General features: G+C 46.3%; 1 protein-coding gene across 1 annotated transcript in view; it reads right to left on the bottom strand.

Moving 5' to 3' along the window:
* LOC133163394 (probable E3 ubiquitin-protein ligase HERC1) overlaps positions 1-18,995 on the bottom strand; it is a 44,394-nt gene that overhangs the window by 14,369 nt on the left and 11,030 nt on the right. The window contains exons 35-86 of the mRNA XM_061293240.1: positions 18,789-18,956; positions 18,489-18,728; positions 18,330-18,413; positions 17,915-18,140; positions 17,572-17,827; positions 16,500-17,203; positions 16,204-16,417; positions 15,920-16,089; positions 15,611-15,694; positions 15,293-15,479; positions 15,096-15,226; positions 14,684-14,901; positions 14,356-14,615; positions 14,235-14,287; positions 13,973-14,167; positions 13,583-13,748; positions 13,284-13,518; positions 12,975-13,209; positions 12,577-12,842; positions 12,349-12,476; positions 12,095-12,222; positions 11,773-12,000; positions 11,546-11,673; positions 11,253-11,452; positions 10,890-11,004; positions 10,688-10,816; positions 10,377-10,475; positions 10,131-10,304; positions 9,592-9,876; positions 9,456-9,521; positions 9,160-9,285; positions 8,954-9,092; positions 8,656-8,837; positions 8,427-8,582; positions 8,243-8,365; positions 7,974-8,076; positions 7,710-7,879; positions 7,372-7,510; positions 7,136-7,305; positions 6,893-7,062; positions 6,622-6,787; positions 6,476-6,552; positions 6,143-6,395; positions 5,861-6,013; positions 5,434-5,739; positions 5,042-5,271; positions 4,581-4,638; positions 4,213-4,328; positions 4,050-4,109; positions 3,746-3,936; positions 3,538-3,678; positions 2,296-2,449 (exon numbers count right to left, since the gene is read on the bottom strand). Of these exons, the coding sequence (XP_061149224.1) occupies positions 5,086-5,271; positions 5,434-5,739; positions 5,861-6,013; positions 6,143-6,395; positions 6,476-6,552; positions 6,622-6,787; positions 6,893-7,062; positions 7,136-7,305; positions 7,372-7,510; positions 7,710-7,879; positions 7,974-8,076; positions 8,243-8,365; positions 8,427-8,582; positions 8,656-8,837; positions 8,954-9,092; positions 9,160-9,285; positions 9,456-9,521; positions 9,592-9,876; positions 10,131-10,304; positions 10,377-10,475; positions 10,688-10,816; positions 10,890-11,004; positions 11,253-11,452; positions 11,546-11,673; positions 11,773-12,000; positions 12,095-12,222; positions 12,349-12,476; positions 12,577-12,842; positions 12,975-13,209; positions 13,284-13,518; positions 13,583-13,748; positions 13,973-14,167; positions 14,235-14,287; positions 14,356-14,615; positions 14,684-14,901; positions 15,096-15,226; positions 15,293-15,479; positions 15,611-15,694; positions 15,920-16,089; positions 16,204-16,417; positions 16,500-17,203; positions 17,572-17,827; positions 17,915-18,140; positions 18,330-18,413; positions 18,489-18,728; positions 18,789-18,956 (8,391 nt within the window). The 3' untranslated portion in view covers positions 2,296-2,449; positions 3,538-3,678; positions 3,746-3,936; ... (2 more) ...; positions 4,581-4,638; positions 5,042-5,085. The remainder of the gene's footprint in view (positions 1-2,295; positions 2,450-3,537; positions 3,679-3,745; positions 3,937-4,049; positions 4,110-4,212; positions 4,329-4,580; positions 4,639-5,041; positions 5,272-5,433; positions 5,740-5,860; positions 6,014-6,142; positions 6,396-6,475; positions 6,553-6,621; positions 6,788-6,892; positions 7,063-7,135; positions 7,306-7,371; positions 7,511-7,709; positions 7,880-7,973; positions 8,077-8,242; positions 8,366-8,426; positions 8,583-8,655; positions 8,838-8,953; positions 9,093-9,159; positions 9,286-9,455; positions 9,522-9,591; positions 9,877-10,130; positions 10,305-10,376; positions 10,476-10,687; positions 10,817-10,889; positions 11,005-11,252; positions 11,453-11,545; positions 11,674-11,772; positions 12,001-12,094; positions 12,223-12,348; positions 12,477-12,576; positions 12,843-12,974; positions 13,210-13,283; positions 13,519-13,582; positions 13,749-13,972; positions 14,168-14,234; positions 14,288-14,355; positions 14,616-14,683; positions 14,902-15,095; positions 15,227-15,292; positions 15,480-15,610; positions 15,695-15,919; positions 16,090-16,203; positions 16,418-16,499; positions 17,204-17,571; positions 17,828-17,914; positions 18,141-18,329; positions 18,414-18,488; positions 18,729-18,788; positions 18,957-18,995) is intronic.

Below are 18,995 nucleotides of genomic sequence, written 5' to 3'. Positions count from 1 at the left end.
TTGACTCGTGCCAACTGGTAGCCTGAATTTTTTTTTCTGGAATGGAAAAAGATGCCCACCCTCAAGGACATAAAGCAGAATAAGATAACTCATTCATAAAAAAGCTCAGGTCAAAGATGTTGCGTATCATTCAGCTTAACGCATTCAGCATGATGCATTAATAGGACTTTTTTTTTTTTTTCCCTTCCACACATAACAGTGAAGCCCATTAAACAACAACATGGACAGATGGCGTACTCCAGATGTTTATGATTACTGGGAATGCAAAATGACAATTTCAACGTCATTAGCAAATAGAAAGCGTGAAGGGAGGGGGAAGAAATTCCTCTTCTTGGCTGTTAGTCAAAGCACACAGGAATGCCCTTCATGTTTTGATCCCATTGAGGGGCGGTGGGATTGCTGTTGATGTAATCACTGCTGCTTAAAAAAAAAAAAGAGGGTGGTCTGGTCGTCCGAGGTCCCTTGTCCAGATGTTGTTGCATAAGAGCTGAATGAAACTGAAAGCAATGTTTAATATTGGCTTCCAAGCCCAGCGGATGTCCACTGCCAGCCGAGGAAAGTAAATCCTCGGCCAATGAGTTGTCCGTCCGGAAGCCAGATGATGTATGTTGGCAAGCCTGCGACAACGACGACCCCCCCGATAGAGTACACGTGTCGCATCATAAATCTGTCGTTTTAGAAGTATTTTATCTCCAATCGTCGGCGAATCTGTCCTTCAAACGCTGTGTTTGAAAATGACCGGACTATGTTGAAACTATTATTAATATTACTTTAACGTTTGTATCATTTGTATCAGCGTTTTCTGTAGAATTTTATGGGTTTGTAAAACTTTTTGGGGTTGTTTTTCTGACCCCCTGAGGTATCTTCGGCCCCCTCGTGGAACAAAAAAAACCAAGCTCCGGCAGTGCACTTTGCACAAATATTATGAATCATTCAATTCAGCTATATTATTTAACGCCACTTGCGTCACTGCAATAAGGTAAGAAAATGGCAGCTCTTACAGGCAGTATAGAAAGAGGCTTTTGTTATATTTAACCAAGTGTTATAAAACGGTGGACAATGGATGGCTGACTGAATAAAATGGCTTTTTATGACTGAAGGTCAGCTGAATGCGTCATTAGACGGAATTATGATCATTTCAATGTAAGATATCTTTCACGACATTGCGAATGCTCAATGAACATCTCGTTTTATTACGTCGCCACCCATTCCCACGCGTTTGACCTTAATAAGGACAAGTGCTACTGAAAAAGGATGATAGTATAATGTAAATCTCTGACTGCTTTGAGAATGTTTGGATGCATGTGACCAAACCGATATATCCGAATCTTAATGGGGTTTGTGTCCTCTCTTTGCACTTGTATGTTAAGATAATTCTAACAAATGTATTAATTCCAAAACAATCCACTTGATGGAGCCAATATGATGGCAGGAATATAATTTTTCTGCAGTGATTATTTGGTATGATGGCACTCATGGGAAATTAGCATCGGGTGGCAATAATACAGCTTATGAGAGATGGGGACAGAAAGTACAAATTTAAAATGCCGGACATGAGTATGACACGTTCCCCTGGCCAGAAAATTTAGCAGACTGATTTCCATCAATTCGCTATAATTACTTTGATTAGTATTAGCCGATATATTAGAACGTGATGCTGTTTAATGAGCTGCTTTGTGTCATCTTGGCTTCATGTTTAACTGCTAATGAAAAAAAGTAAATTAATAATTCATTGTTAATTTCCTTAAATGATGGTTAGGGAAATTAATTATTAAAGTCTTCGAAAGCCTGCTGGTACTCCCAACATGGTAATAAAAAACGAAGGGTCTTCAAACTTAAGTTAAACAAATGAACCTGATCCAAGTGCTCTATTGGATGCTTCTAGAAAGGTCCGGCCGGAGATCGCATTCCTCCTTCAAACGCTGCCGTTGCATTATTTATCAAAGCAGTCTCACCGGCCGCCCCCCCACAATGGCCGAGCACCTCGTAAATCCCACTTAAATCCCAAGACACACCTCAGCGGCTAGGAAAGGCTGCGGCGGAAGTACGGCACACACTATTCTCAGGCTACGAGACTTGTTCAACTTTCTTAAAGATATTTCTTTGTTGACTGAATTAGTCATTCAAAAATGTGAAAACAAAGCCGCCCGATATAGACTGCAAGTTCAAGCTCCTCCCATCAATGTTCAATGGGATCAACACATTTTGATCATGGGCCATAATCACAGTCATTGTTTCCTTCAGCGGTCAGTAACCAAGTGTCATAACAGTAGAAAACACAATTTTTGTACTCACTGCAATTGGCATCAGCGGTCATCAATTGGTTGATGGACATCATATTGGCCAGTGACTCCAGCATTTCCTTGTATTGGATTGTTGGGGCCTCTCTGAAGTGGATTTTTCGTCTGTCAACACGCCGTTCCACTTAGCCCAGATTGATGAGTTGTTTCTTGAAAAACAAATAAAATATTTTAGCATTGCTTCAAGCAGTAGCACACACACACATATTTACATATATTATATACTATACACGTGTGTCCACTGCCATATATATACACAAGTATATATATTTCTCAATTTTAGCCTCTCGCCAAGTGGGACTTTTTACTCTTCTCTTGTGAATTGTCTTTTCGTGTGCACTGGTATGGGCAAAACGCCCTACCCTCGAGAGTCGGTCACGCGAAGGAAGTGAAGCGCGTATGTGTGGCAGAAAATGGACGTAAAGAACGAAGAGTAAATAATGTCAATTTAGGGCGACTTTAGATACTCACTCTGACGCCCGTACACTATCTGCGTGCGGCGTTCCGAATACATAAATCGGGAAGCAAAGGAACAACAAATCTAAAATGTTAGAGGCGGGAATACCAGAATTACCAGAACAGCACAAATGTGGCAAATAAGAGCACATAATAAATAAATAAAAACTGTACTGTAGCAATTAGCTTACATTTATGTACTGTAATACTTTTTTTTTTAATAATTCACAGAAAGCAATGTAGCAAAATCTCGATAAGAGATACACATTTTGAAGTGCATATTCCAAACACAACATCAAAAAGACCCCCCAAAAAATCTGTGAATTTTCAGTGTTGTCATTTACATTCAGTGTTAATGGATTCCATTTTAAACCATAAATAATTTAAGGGATCAACGGTATTTTCTTTTACCATTTACATTTATGTATATGGGCTTTACTCATAAATAGTTATTACTATATTGCACAGCTTCCACATTTTAATGGGTGTTTTAGTTATACCAGAAAGAATGTGGTTCAAATTTAGTTATGGTGCTATACCCGAGTGAATCATACATATTATTGTAAAGACATTTTTGACTTAACTTCAACTTTAAAATTTGGGTGAAATGGAAAATTTCGACTTTGTCAGGGCAATGTATTCTTCTATCCTCATGGGCATCCAGAAACAAGCACTAGCCAACATGCTGACGTTTTTTTACGTTGTATAATCCTTTTTGGTTGACATGACGTACTCTGCTTTTGGAGGCTCAAAAAAACAACATGATGCCATCATTAAATACCCTCAAAGCCTTTCATCAAGTCCTGATCTCCTTTTCGCGAGCGTCAGAACATTAGTTGGCAGTATGTCATCAGCGGCTGAAACTGTAGTCTGAAGTCTAAAGTGTCCGAGAGGTGTGATGATGGTCAACGTTCCGCCTATCCTGTAAACAGAGATGGTGAAGAGACAGGCGCGGGGGTTTCAGGGAATGCGTCACATCACCGCATTACCTCAGCGACGTGTTGACCCAAAAAGCCTGGGTTGTCCTTGTTTGGAAAAGTTCATCCAATTCCCAGTATGGTGCTCTGATTTGGGGAGGGGGAGGAGATCAGGTAACCGTTTGCACTCAGATTGTGAGACTATGTAGGTCGCACCCTCCTTTCATGAATTAAAAATTCAGGATGGAAAGACATGCTTTGGTCTTTTACAGGAATAAAAAGAAAAACAAAGGGTTACTTTAAATAAAACATCATAAAAGATGGAAAGCGTAGCTGAAAACAAATTCCATTATCGATGGATAAATATGCCGCTTACCTGCGAAACCTTCTGGTAAGTCGGAATCCTTTGGTCAAATTCATTTCCGACTGACTCGATCTATTTCATTACAAGATTCAGGTGAATTCACATTCATTTCTTTAGTAGAGATATAAAAACAGCTGTAGGCCATGTTGACATTTTCCCCAACACTGGCCTTTACCTGAGATTAGTGCATCCTTGTTAAGATGAAATATGGATGTTATATTTATCTCACACTCTCTTTCAGCTGCAAGAATGCTGACTGGAGGTTGAATTCTACGGCGTCTGTCGAAGCAGCTGGCAAAATAATATGAATAAGGTCTTCTCAGCAGCACAGTATGATAAAAAAAAATAAAAAATAAAAATCTTAAAAACTTGAGGATAAATTAGCATTGCCTAAAAGAATCACATTGTGACAGAGAGTGGAAACTAAGTAGTTGTCACTATACTGTTACTTTATGAAGGTCATTGTATTAATTCACAGGGCTGAACTGCCACATTCAATATGATGGACCGGACACACTTGGATATCTTTAGCAATGGGCCAACCTGCTCAAGCTGTGGTCTTCCTCATATTTGATGCCTCCATCCATTTTCTTCCACATATCTGGGGTAACACCATATTAAATTACATACATTTGAAACATTTTATTAATGCACATTTTGTCAAATATGTAATTAATATGGAACGATCCCGATGTTCAACATGGTAGTTTTGGGCAGAATGGTGAACGAGTGGTTTGCCTCATACTGTGGTTCAGACGTTCGTTGTTCAAATTTTAAATTTGCACGTCAATTTAAAATAAAATAAAAAGCTAGAAGTAAGCAGTCTTTATTTTACAGTGACACTGCCTACATTGGACAGGTACTTAAATTACATCTTAAAACAGGCACATTGATTCTGTGGCTTATATGATAAGAAATAGTCTATATTATATCAGTGGCTTCTCGATTCAAGCACTGCAATAAATACACGATACTTCACACAAATGCAAAACAACAACACTCACCCATGGGGAAAATAAATTAAAAGTCATTGCATATAATGGCGGGCTCAGTCCTCAGTGTCGGAGGTTTCTAAGGGCTCCGTGTTGTGCGTCAGCATGTAGTTGTCCATGTCGATGGAGGGACAGTTGTGTATGGAGTAGCGCAGACGCTCGGCCAGCACCGCCTGGCTTGTGTACGGCGGAAGGCGCAGCAGGAAGAAACACGTCTGGGCCGTCGGCAGGCCGTTGACGGGCTGGAAGGACACACATTTATCTTTAGTTGACCCACAAAGGAAAAATTCAGGAGAATAATAATAAAGCTAAAAAAAATATACATTTATTATAAGACTATTTCCTGTTTATGTATTTTATAATATATTTTTTGGATCGGGCTTCATTTTACAGCCTTGACTCACCCGATCCACCTTGATGATCTGGAACTTCTGCGTCATGTCAGCCGGGTTGGACGGCAGCCGGGACCTGCCGGAGACGAAGCGCAGGAAAAGCACGCGCTCCTCGTTGGTGAACTCCTCCAAGCTCTGCCAGAACCAAGCCACCAGCTGGTGGCTCTCGGCAATGTCCCGGTAGCGGACAAGCTTCTTTAGCGTCTCCACTGACACCTCGGGCAGGCCGCATACAAGCTGCTCCAGCTGCTGGGCGGTCAGCAGGGAGAGGAGCGGAACGGGGATGATGGCCGACATGCCCTCTCTGACCGACGCCACCTGGACAAATGCCAACCACGGACATTACAGTGCGGTCCAAAAATAAAATGCATTGCTGTTTAATAAGCAGGTGTTAAGAGGGGTCGGTGGGATTCCGGGTACTACTGTCTTTGCTTCAAACCTGAGAGTCCATTTCATGAAGTCTGTACTGCAGCGCCCTCTCCACGTATTCTGTGCGGTTGGAAAAATTGAGGGAAATATTTTGACCTCCCGGAACCACTGGCACCAGCCTGCCGTCTGCACTGTGGGCCACGAACGAATCCAGTGGGATCATCTTCACGATGAGATGCAGTAAGAAGAGAGAGAGAAAGGAATTCGAGGTTGAGACCAAAACTTTTGTTTCCAATTTTTCATCATTTGAAAACAGAAGGAACAAATGACACACAGATGACGGACTTCTCACCACATGGAAATTCTCCTCTGTAATGCCGCTGTTGTCCAAGTGGAGAATGCCTTGTAAGGTGCGAAAGGTGAGGAGGTCCACCTCCTCCAAGTCAGGCTCTTCCAGCGGCATGGAGCAGAGCTGTTTCCAGACCCACGGCGCCAGATGCAGATCCAGTGGTTTCTTGGTGCGGATGGCCACCGCCATCAGGATGCCCAAGAAGCGAAACTGGACCATGTGATCTTTGGAGAGAGCGGCCGGGTTCAGCAGGAACCTGTTTGGACACAATACCAAATCATGAGACTGGACATTCGGGGCACTGGGATTAAGGTTGGAGGGAAAGTGCACCAGTACCTGTCAGTATGACTGCCTACATCCGTAAAGCTGTTGGGTGTACGGATCAGGAGGTCCACCGCAGTAGACTGCAGCTCCTGCTCAAAACCAGCAAAATCAGAAAACTTTCAACTTGAGTTCCATTTTGTTTGTTTGTTATCCCTTACCTGGCACATCTCTGTAATGGTGTCATCAAAAACTCCGCCGGCATCATCCGCGCCCTCACCGATGAGCTTGACCTTCCACGCTCTGGACGGTAGTCGCAGCTCGAGAGGGTTCAGGTTCACCACTTGCTTGGCAATTTGTACAAAGATGGGCTTGCTGGAACGCCCTCTGCAAGTTGGTTAGGAACAAACACAAAAGCATCAGGAAACTCCTCGATTCCTGCTGACTAGTGTAAATGCGACCTTCCCCTATTCCCTTGACAATCGTACGTACCTTGTGGAAATACGTTTCACGGTGATCTGCGGCCCGTATGTCTTTCCCTGGGTCATCGTTCTGCCAATGGAGCGTACCAGAGGCAGAGTGTTGACTTTGGGTGATAGAAGACCTCTGAGCTCACCACGGACTATAGCTGTTGTCCCCGAAGTGTACCTCGAAGTAGACACCTGAATGGCAATCGACGAAACAGTAAGACAAAAGTCAAGAACTGGCTACAGAAGAGCAGGCCGATATGATTACCATATTCCTGGCATCCAGGTTGAGTAGCCTCCACGACTTGTACATGAGATCAGAGAAGTGGTGGAGCACCCTGAGGCGCATGCCGAGCAGATGAGGGCTGCAGCCTTTCAATGCGTTGTACTGGGGAGGGACACACTGGGGAAGACCTAGCTGGGAATTTACAGAGCCACCTACAGAAGATTTAGATGTTAATATCAAAGAGGAAGTATTAGCAAGCAAGGAGTGTGATCGCACACCTGAGGTTTTAACGGAGGTAGAGGGTGTGGTCCATGCCGAGCTGTGGCAGCGGCCCGCTGAGATCTGTCGGATGTTCTTCCCCTGGAGGGATGTCACTAGTGTGGGCTCCTTCACCGGGTTGGAATGTCCCAGACCAAGCTGGAAAAAGCAGGAAAGAGGACAGCAAAATTGATGTATTCAAAATAAAATTTTAAAAATGTATTAAAAATATGAGAGGCCAATCATGTTTCTTTTAGCCTTCATGCTAGCTACAAAGCTACCTTTTGTACAGAGCTAATTCTGTATTATATTTAATCTGGCCCTTGGCAGACTTCATAAAATGGGACTGCCCAACTACCTGGCCATCACTATTGCAGCCCCAGGTGTAGACGTCCCCAGTGGAGGACAGGGCGAGGACGTGTTCACAGCCGAGGGCCACGTCCTCTATGAAGTGTCCATCCAGGGCCGGAACCACCTGAGGACATGACTTGTTCTTGAGCATGGAGTCCGGCAGGCCAATCAGACGCTCTGTTGGATGAACAGAGCACAATCAAAATCAGAATCATCTTTGTTGATCAACAATGTAAAAAGGATTTTGTCTTTCTTTTCAATTTAGCTATACCTTGTCCAAATGTGTACACATGTCCATCGCAGGCCAAAGCAACTGAGAATTGTGTTCCACAGCTGACCTTCTTTATTCCTTTGTTACACAGCTGCTCCACTTTCTGAACATGTGAACGACAAACACGTAATCACTGTCATTTTAGGGTTTTCTAACTTTGGTATCGGGGCCCAAAATGGGCCGCAGCCATACTATGACATCATAGTTCCAAAAATCAACTTTTACATTAATACCCAGCCACAATATGCTAAAAAACATTTCCAACATACCTGAGGGTAATATTTTGCCGTTGAGGAGCCAGTCCCCAATTTTCCGTAATCGCCATCTCCGAACGCCCATACAATCATTCCGTCCGCAGACAAGACCAGAGTGTGATTGAGACCACACGACACCTGCAAAAATATTACCATTTAAGTCATCTGCAATGTTCAGAGCAAATCAAAAAGTCTTTACCTGTCCTACATGGTAACCCTCCAGAGCGGCTACCCTCTCTGGCAGCATTCTGTTGGACGATGACCTTTGACCTAGACGTCCGGATTCACCGCTACCGAAGGTAAACAGTTTCCCGTCGGATGTCACCACAGCGGAATGGCGGAACCCGCACGCGAGCTGTGATGAGGAAGCAACGCTTATTAAAGAAAACGACGACTTTGGACTAACTTTCGAATTAAACGCTCTTCACCTGAACGACATCTTCCCCCTGCAATGCCTCAATTTGTTTGGGTCTCCTCTGCCTTTCGGTGTTGCCGTGTCCCAGTTTCCCAAAATCACCATCCCCCCAACTGAACACCTCCCCTGTCTCAGTCAGCGCCATGGAGTGTCCATCCGAGCCACAGGATGTCACCAGCCGGGTCACCACGTAACCTGCACACAGATAGAAATTTTCGGATTATCTCAAATCGTGGCCTTTTTTTTGGATATTCCATATCTTCCTTAAATCTACATTTCCCTAATTCTCCCAGTTTAAACAAATGTTTTACCTTGAAAGGCGCCGATAATCGTAGGGACGTACAGATCATCTGAATTTCCTTGTCCAAGCCTTCCATACTGTCCTTCCCCAACAGCCAGCACGACCCCATTGGACTGAACCATGAAAGTGCAGTTCTGACCGCACACCACCTAAAAGACAGCCAAAATGGAACGTTAGGAACATCCTCGATGACTGATCTTGGAAATGTCACAGTACCTGTTGTGTTTGTAGCAGAGAGGGCGCCAAAGTGGGCGCCGTGGGATTGGTCCCCATTCCTGCCAGTTGTCCGTAACGCCCGTTCCCCCACAGGTACACCTCGCTCTTGCCTCCTCGCTGCCAGTCCTGTGGAAAAATGGTGCATGAGATAGCGCTTTGGTGTTGTAGCCAGAATAGGTTTCACAGCCAGTGATGTCACATTATTGGTACAGACACTTTCTATTTTCACACATCTCCAGAGTCCCTTTGACTGGCATCCAGAAAACACTGAAAACAATTTTATAGGTATTCATTACCTCCGGTCGGGTGGTTGCCCAGGACATCAGCTGTTCATCCATCTTGAAGCTCCATTTACTGTTATCCTGTGTATCAGTAGCTAGTTGAAATAACTCACTTAATGATAGTCGTCAGTGTGTAAGAATTGGTTCCTACCAGGGCCTTTGCGATTTCAACCTCATCCCCCTCCTCAAACTCTGGAACCACAAAGGATTCTGGGAAAACAATGCCGCTGGCGATAGCCTCAGCGCTACGCACGGTGGTGGCGTAGATGGCGAGCCAGTTCCATTCGGCCGGGCAAGATCGGGCGTTGGGGTTGGCGTGATGCGGTGGGCACGGGTAATGGCACAGGTACTCTTCTAGCGACAAACCGACAGCGAGAGAGGCCAGACTCTGCAGGAAGGCACTGTGGACTAGTTGGTCACCGGCAACTACGTGGGCCTGCAAACATGAAGTGTTTATTAGACAGGTCTAGAAGAACTGTAGCGCCCTTCTGCCCCCTGCAGCTAAGTCTTGGTACTACAACACTTGGTTCTGGGGGAGGAGATTAGCATTGAGTATAAATGTATAAATGAAAATCTGGAGGTCAACACACACTTTTAAATGAACAGGAACACATTCATTGATTTGTATTGGCCAAGAAATTCCGTCACACTTTGCTTGAAAGGTTATAAAAGGTCATAACGATTCGTTACCCGCTCGTAGGCATACTGCTCCTGGAGCAGCAGGGGCAGCCTCTCCAGCAGCACTGCTAAACAAGGAGCCCGATGCAGACCCAAGATGCTTTGGCTTCTTAGGACCATGCGGCAGGAAGCCAGCACGTGATTCTGAGTGATCCAGTCGGGGGTGCAGCAGATCAACAAGACATCCTGTGCGGGAAGAAAATGCGACTGACAAGTTAAGCGAAAATCATCTCCAATTGGTTCATGGATTCACATTACCTTTGACCTCCCGAAACAGGCGACAACACCCATTTTGGGGATCCACGTAGTACTGACGACGGATCCCAAACCCGTAACGGTCTGTAATACTGAACCATCCTGCAAGCACACATACAACTACAGTGAACCATCATCTCTCCAGTAGACCGTGGCTCATCTTTTGCATCCTCGCTACATCACAGATTTTTAAGTGCGTGTCAGGCAATACTAAATTTAACGATATGTTCATCTATTCTGGGCGGGTCTTAAACATCTCCACCGTGATAAACGGGGGTTTACTGTAACTGCAGCGGTGACTCATACTCTCTGACCTGTAAGGACCAGATGTTGAGCAGCCCCCCTATTCCTCCAGAAACCAGCGCCAGACCACTGGAGCAAAAGGAAAGCGACTTCACCGCTGTGATGTGACCGAGGAGGACAAACACACACTTTGCACTGTCCTGAAACAAAAACAACCCTGCTGTTAAAATCCTGATATGAATATGATTTCAATTTGAAGACGGCTGAATAGACCATGACACTGGCGCTTTTATGCTGTCTGGAAGAGCTGTTCTGCGTGCTTGGCAGAGTGACAGCGGCACTCGCTTGCGGCAACGTCCACACATGCACCGAACCGTTCTGACAACCTCTGCAAGGATAAGAGTTACAGTAAAAAAAAAATCTTTCTGCACACTGTGAAATGCTACTACTGGAATGCTACTCATCAAGATGCTATCTTAACATAATGTAAGATCTTCAATATTTATTTACGACACAGTTACTAATAGGATTTTTTTTTTCCTGATGAGAATAGGGAGGCGTTTATTTTTCATATTTTCCATTAACCTCCATTTGAGCTAAAGGATCAGATTAAAGATCGGACGAGATGAAACTCACGCCGCCATCATGAGCATGGGGTCCGGGGCTCGGCCGGCGAGGGGACACCACTCGGCGACGTTGACCGTGCTGGAATGCGCGAGGGAGTGGAACGTCATCCAGGAGCCCCCCGAGCATCCGACGATCTTCACCACCTCCGACCTGCCCAGACAGAGCAGCAAGTGCCCCGTCGGATCCCACTTGAGGGAAGTGACACCATCCTGCATGTGCAAATCAACCTCAGATGAAATAACACATTCACATTGTCTTTTACCTTGACGCAGGGGTAGAATGTAATTCTACTATGGTCACACCTGGTAGATGGGCAGCAATACTAAGGGCTCGTTCTCGTAGGTCTCAGTAGTGGCCAAAAGGACTTTTCCGCTGGGGTAGCCGACTGCAAATGGCTTTTCCTCACTGTGCCAAGCCACACACTGCGGAGCTGGGAAAGTCAAAAATACAAGAATGTTCAAAGATCTTGCAAACACCTCACCAGAAAGGAGAACACCGTTTGTAAACGTTCGTGTCCTCATCTCCTCACCCTCCATCCTGTAGCAGTGAGTCAACTCGGTGGTCTTCACGAGCAAGTCGAGTTCCTGCATGGTGACACGCAGCCAGCAGAGAGAGCCGTCCAGCCGTCCTACCAGCAAGCTCTCGGTGGGGCGGACTTTGTAAGCTTCGGGCTGATCGAGAAGCCACAAGCTAAAGGCTGCGGCCCAACACAGCGCCGTGACCCGCGATGCCTGAGCCTCCGTGTGACAGTGAGAGCCTGCAGACAGTCAACGTATCCTCGTTACTTACGATTTATAATCTTCATTTAAAATTTGCTACTTTTGAAGCGAACGCATGTAATCTATGTTTACCTCTGATGTTCATAATGGTGATGTGTTTGTTCTCCGGGGCAGCCAGGAAGTCTCCACCGGTGCTCCAGTACACAGGCGATGACTTGTGATGATATCTGCTTGCCCTCTCGGAATTTTTGTCTGTTTTACTGCAGAGAAGACCAAAGAGTCACAAAAAATATTTTACTTTTAGTTTAGTTTCATTGTCAGACATCTAAACAGGGTGAGTAGTTTTATCATATTTAAATTTGATTTGAAAGTGCAACTTTTCTTACCTGGTTATGCAGGAGAAGGTGGTATGCAACTGGGCATTGTTCTCACTGACGCTCCACAACTGCACCACTTTATCCTGCGAGCAAGTAGCCAGCAGGGTCTGTTCACTGTTCCAGAAACAAGTGGCCACCTAAAAAACACACACAAAAAATAACAGCCAAGATTTTCTCCCATGATTCACACACATAATTCAATTCCATTGTGTTTATGTGACTTTGATCCACACACACCTTATTATAGTGTCCTTCCAGTCTCCTTACAGGACATTTACGCAGATCGCCAGCAAGGTCGCTGAAGGTTTGGGCTCTCCCAGGTCCGTCCCGCCCGGTTGCGGCCAAAGCTTGCACTAGCCGTTGCGCCGCCCACTGGCGGTGCTGGCTGCTCAGCATGGCGGACAACACGCACGCCGCCAGAGCGTTGGCCAGCTCGAGAGGGCCCACTCTTGTGCCACGGTGGGCAGAGGGGCAGGTGGAAGACAGGCCTTGGTGTCCTGCATCTAGTTTAGGAAAATTCACCATTTATTTCTCGTGTATTATCATCCATTAGTTTTCGAAACATTGTGTCACGCAAAGCCAAAACAAACAAGCTAACGGCGGCTTGTAAATATAAAACCTAGTAAATGACTCACCGTGAGTCTCGTGTTCAGTCTTGTCAGCACAGTAGCAGTGAACACCCTTCTCGGTGAGCAAGGCCACAAGGCTCTGCGTGACCAGAAAGGACTCCGAGTGCTCGCCGTTATCCTTCACCTGCTGCTGCTCTTGTTGCTGCTGCGTCACGGCAGACACCAAACTGACCGTTAAGCAAGCTCGCTGCTGCGCTTCACTACTGGGAATGTTCATTCCTGTAGCTGCTGCCATCAGGTCCTACAAAAGGCAATATAGGATTGTTTGTATTCGTGACCATTAACAACATTGACTACCAACTGTGGCATACTAACGTGAGTGCATATTTCCACCAGCTGCCTGTAGGCGGAGGGGCTGCGGGAGACTACGCTGCCTATAGCTGCTGTCAAGAAGCTAAGACAGCTGGAATTGCCGCGTTCGGACGGTGACCCCTTGCCGTCCGACCGTCTGGCCACGCAGGTGTTCGCCCTGCCCGCCGCGGCAAGTGTCATCAAACGCACTAGGATGCGGATGTCTGCCAGACCCAAAGAGTCCAGACCGCCGGATGGACTAGGAAAGAGTCAGGAAGGAGGTGTAGCGACATATTAAACCAGAAAAATATCGGTGGACTTACCTGCAAGCGGTCTGAGAAAGGGCTCGCATCACCATGCTGTACGCTAGCAAAATTTGAGCCGTGGAGGTCACCCTTCTTAGCGCTTTCAGTCGGTCGTGAGAGTCCCTAAGAGACATGGCTTGCTGGCCCAGACTCAATGAGCCTTTCTGTTCCACCACAGCATCCCCTAGTGGCGAAAAGAAAACATGTCGTATAATAGGAGTCTGGAAAGGTAGTGCACAGTGAATCCAGCTTATGTAGTTGGCAGTTCTTTCGGAAGCAGTTACTTGCTAAAAATAAAAATAAAAATCTAGGACAGATATTTTAGGTATTTTTAGTTTTTTCTGTAAATTAGCCCTCAGAATGATTCCCATGAAAAAAAGTGCAAATGATTGTGTAAATAAAAACTACCTTTGAGTTTGTCCCTTAGGGGGTCCACCAAGCTATAGACCATCGCCCCAAGCGGATCGGGCTCGGTGAAGGCGATGGGGTCGGGCACCAGCTTCTTTTCAGTCAATCCCAGTGGTCTCAGCAGAAGCCCAAAGTCCTCCAGTCCCGTCAGTCTGTCTTGGTCACTCTCATCTTGGTGGTTTATTTCCCAGTCGTCTGAGGAAGGAGGCACGCTGCTCATGCAAAACTAAACGATGGAAAGTATTTGAGTAAAAAGACCCACCATCAGAAGTGCTGTCCAAGCGGCCAATCAGATCACTCGTCAGGCCTTTAATTCTGAAATAAATGAAGCAAGATTATGAGAAATCTACCAGTAAATATCGTTTCCTTTGTGTTTGCTTTACCGTTCACTCCTGGAGCTCGGATCGCCGGTGTTGGCGGCGAGGTACTTTTCCCTACAGGAAGTGCAGAGGAGGTAGAAGGGAAAGTTGGAGCCGCACTCCCCTTTGAACCAGACGTCCACGTAAGCGCCGGTGCTGTCGTAGCCCTTGCGCGCGGCGCTCTGACCACAGCCGGGATGCCGGCGCTTGATGTGGTTGTTGAACTGCAAGGTGAGCGTGTTGCACAGCTCGCACTTCACCATCGGATTGTGTTCTTCGCCACTCTGACAAGAAAAGACGGAGATCATTTTATTTTAACGCTTCGAGAGAAGAGGTCGCATGAATGTGTCACCTCAACTATGTGAAGCGTATCTCTCTCCAGGCTGAAGAAAGGAGTGAGCAGGTCCTCGTAGGTCTCCTCGTGGTACACGTCGTCCATGTAGCCCAGCTCCGACTCCTCCTCCGTGGAGAAGGGGTGAAACTCCACGTACTCAGGCCAATCGCCTGTGTTCTGAGGGTACAGCTGCGGGATGGGGTTCGGTGACGGCAAATCTGAAGATACGGAAATTCCTTTCAATTCAAACAAAGGGTAGAAAAGAAAAGAATGAGGCATCATCATTCTTTAACTGCATAGTAAAACTCTTGTTTGTGCTATGTTGTCAATAGCAACCAGTTTAGGCAATAAATGATTCCACACCAAACTTTTTTCCCCTCAATGTTTCGGTTCTTTTTTAGGCAGTAAACCAGAGTGGCTCAACTCTTACCTGCCCCCCGAAAAGACGTCCTCTGGGTAGGACCTAAACGCCGCCGCCGCCTTGCTGGAGGAGGTCTATTCCTTGTCAGGTGGACATCTAAGAAGTTCTCTCGCTCTATCCAGTCCAAACCGGGCAGCAAGCTGGCGATATTTAAATCGGTTGGTAATGTCGTTTTATTTATAATAAGGTTTTTAAGAATCACTGACCTCTCAGTGGGTTGACTGGCAGGACGTTCGGGGCACTGTACTGTCTCGGGCCCGTCGGAGGACGGTGTGTCGGGCTCACTCTCGTGTCTGGGCATCTCGGTGGTCTGCTGTTCATCCGTCACCGGGTGCTCCAGCATCCAGCTCGCCAACACCTCGATGGTTCGAGAGTCCAGCTCACCTGCCAAATCTACAAGAGGGGATTTTATGATTTTTCTTTTTTTTAAGTAAATTGAAGTAAAATACATTTTCCGCCAAAACGTTCATGTGAGAGCATGTGAAGAGGACAACAAGGTGGGACCTCACACAAAGCAATAGTACCTGCTGCCTCCATGGCACAGTAGATATGTCTCATAGTGAATCCCATTTCAAGCAAGCGGCTGGTGACAAACATTTGAGTCCGTTCTGGGAGTGAGGGAGTAAAAAGGAATAGTGCACAAACGGAAAAAACTGAAAAGCAATTCCAAAGTGTTTCTGACTTAATATACAATAAGGATAAAAGTGGTAAAGAAGGTGATGTCAACTGGTGTGACATAAAAAATGCTAATTTTGAGGACCAAGCACATTGACAATAAGTAACAGTGTCGTTCGAACAGAACAAAAGATAGAATGGAAGGGACTCATTCTTACCCAGGCTGCTTCGGGCCTGCGTGCTACACTGACCGGGTTCCATGAAGCTGGTCTGCTGCTCTGTGAAGGCGTCGCACGAAGCTGAATTGGCCAAGCTGAAGCAGGGATGCAGCGCAGGCGGGTTGCTGACCAGTCCGGTAAGCGTGGGGAAGCGAGTTAGCACCATGTGTCTGAAATTAGCCACAACACAATATGTGTGTTTAATGAACTGATTATCGCATAATGATTATTTTTTTTTATCATTCAGGAAACTATCGATACAATATTGCAACCCTAATACTCACTGAAGAAGGCTGATGGGTAGGAAGGGGTTGAACTGATCAAGAGCGTCCGCCTGCAGGTTCGCCGGGAGTGACGAGGCCAGCTCCGTGTTGGACGATGACGCGGAGGCTCGGTTGGATTGGCCGAAAATGGCGGTGCCTTCCGAGCCGACGCTGTACAAGGAGACAGAGCTGGAGGACTTGGAAATGGGCTGGGAGGTGGAGTGGTGACCGGATTCTGGAAAACAAAAAAAACCGACAATGTTATTTCCACCCAGCCTAGCTGCCAAGTTAATTCTCGGAAGGTGGACTTGAGTTACCTTTGCGTTCTTTATCCTCTAGTCCACTCAGAGCGCCTTTGTAGATCATGACTTGAGCTCTTTCCAGGTCTGCCACAGACACTCTCTGTTTTATGGGACAGGGTCGGACCGCCCACTTGACCATGCTCTGAACCACGTACTGCAGCACGGACCTTAGCTCGGCGCTCTCGTCCCATCGCTCGCTACCACTTCCGTCGCCTTCGTCCTGGTCAGAGCTGGGACTCGATAAGGTGGAATTCGGCTTAGGCCCGGAGAGCAAATGTGACAACTTCTCGCAGCTGAAAACGACAGCGAGGGATTTCAAGGCGCCGATGAGAAGATAGGAGACTTTGACGGCTCTGAGCTCGAAGGCGAAGGTGTTTATTTTGGTTTGAGATGGTTGCAGCCGTCTGGTTCCCTCCTCTTGGAGCTTTACATTATCTTTGACGGAATTCTTCTCCTCGTCTTCAACCTTCTTCCAGTCGTTTTCTGCTAAGCACGTGAGATCATCTACTTCGTCCAGAGAGTACTGCATCTCGCCCTCAGCCAGGCTCTCCTGCGACAATTTCCCAGCAGTGGCCGCGCGAGCCCCGAGCCAGCCTCGCTCCTCCAGCATCCCCATCAGGTAAATCAGATCCAACAGCACCGCCGGTTTGAGGCCACCCAGTCGCGCCACATCGCAGCAGGTGGTATCGCAGGGCTCGAGCGAAGCGATGGGAGTGTCGCTGGGTGACCAAGAATTTGCGGAGCTTAGTTATTGACAGATAGGTTAGCGAGAAGCCACAGAGTCGACACCAGGATGGATTAGTGAATTTACCAATGAAGGAGAAAATTAGTAAGATCAAGGGGAGGGGGAAAAAAGAAAAAAATTGAATAAAATAGTCACAAATGTTGTAAATGTTGATGACATTCAAATACTAGAGATGGGCAATCATTTTGGGAATTCTCAAATTTTATCTGCTAATGAATTGTGGATATGTACTTTTCTTTTGTCAATAAGAAAATTGTTGGAGTTGAATTTTTGTGAGTTTTGAGGTTGTAATTTTCAAATTCCTTCTATGCCCATTCCTATTATTAATTTGATTTGCGATACCTGATTGAGATATCGGCCTCCTCCCATTGCAGCTTGGCCAGTGAGCTCCTCTCTTTGAGGACCCCCAGCAGAACAGCCCTGCGCCCGCTGGGCTTGTGAAGACACAATCCCCCAGCCCGAAGACCACCATCCACGCCTCCAATCAACGCCAGCACGGGCCACACTTCAGTGCACAAGGCAGCTAGCTTGGACTCAGACAAGTGGCTTTGATGAGGGTCTTGGAATGGATCATTTTGCTCGGAGGTTTGCTCAAGGCCTGTAGATGAAAGTGCCATGAGAACATTTTTCTAAAGGAAGTATTTAAAACACACGAGATGTTCCATAAGCTGGGCTTGTAACCGACCTGGAGCGAAGCGTCCCAAGTGGTCCTCCTTCAGCATGGGTCCGATGAGCTCCAAGCTGGAATGGATGTACTGGTTGATGTGCGGCGTCCACTGATCGTATTGGTGGAGCCGCCGCAAAAGCTGTATCGTGGACTCGATGAGGGCGGTGTTGTGTGGGCTGCACAGTGGTTCGCCAGGTAGCAAGTTACTGGGCATGCCTCGCATTTGAAGATCTCCCAGTGTCACCTGTTGTAAATGTATAAAGTCAAGTTTCCTCCCATGGACAAAGTATATAAAAATATTATATTTGTGCTGTCCAGTCAAATAAATGTCAAAATAATTTGATTTTCATTGCAATGTATTTCAAAGTAATAATTTTTTTCCCATAGTCAATCAAGAACATTTTGTCAAGCATCCATCCGAAATATTAGGTACCTTCTCTCCTGGATTGCTGCTGTAGAATAAGACACAAGGGTACAGCTCGGAGGCAACCACACCCTCAAAGGCCAACTTTGGCTCCTAGCATAAATATACAGACAGAAAGAAACTCGAAAATGTTTACAGATCAGCCGGAGTGACACTACAAGAACAGACCTTGTCGTTTTTAGCGAACGATACAGTGTGAGCCTCCATGTCCAAGATGCAGGTGATGGTGTCGCCTTGTGTGAAGGATGGGAGCGTGCGGACCAGCTCGCCACCATGGTACAGGTTGCCGCTGTAGGCCCGATACAACCACATATCAGTGGTGGTGTGGTGGTTGTAATCGCGGACGGGCCAGCGTGACACGCCCACGCACGTGCCCTCGTTGCCTCGATGTTCTTTGGAGATGTGAAACTGAGGGGAGGTGAGCAAAGTCAGGATGGGGAAAATATTCTTTAAAAATGTTCTGTTTACCTTCCAAATGAAACATCCGGAGGTGATGGCCGTGGTCGCCAGTCCATAACCTTTTCCACCGGTTCCGTGCGAGAGGATGTTCCCGCTCTCCAGGGAGCAGCACGTTATCTTATGAGGGTCGAAGGAAAAATCTCCGATGGGGATACATTCGTCGTTGCTGCCGGAATTCTAACACAAGAAAAGTACAGATTAGTATGTTTGGCAGTC

Source organism: Syngnathus typhle, linkage group LG12 (genome assembly GCF_033458585.1).
Source record: "Syngnathus typhle isolate RoL2023-S1 ecotype Sweden linkage group LG12, RoL_Styp_1.0, whole genome shotgun sequence".
Taxonomy (NCBI): Eukaryota; Metazoa; Chordata; class Actinopteri; order Syngnathiformes; family Syngnathidae; genus Syngnathus; species Syngnathus typhle.
Note: the sequence above shows the minus strand (reverse complement) of the source record. Positions and strands in the feature narration are given on the sequence as shown.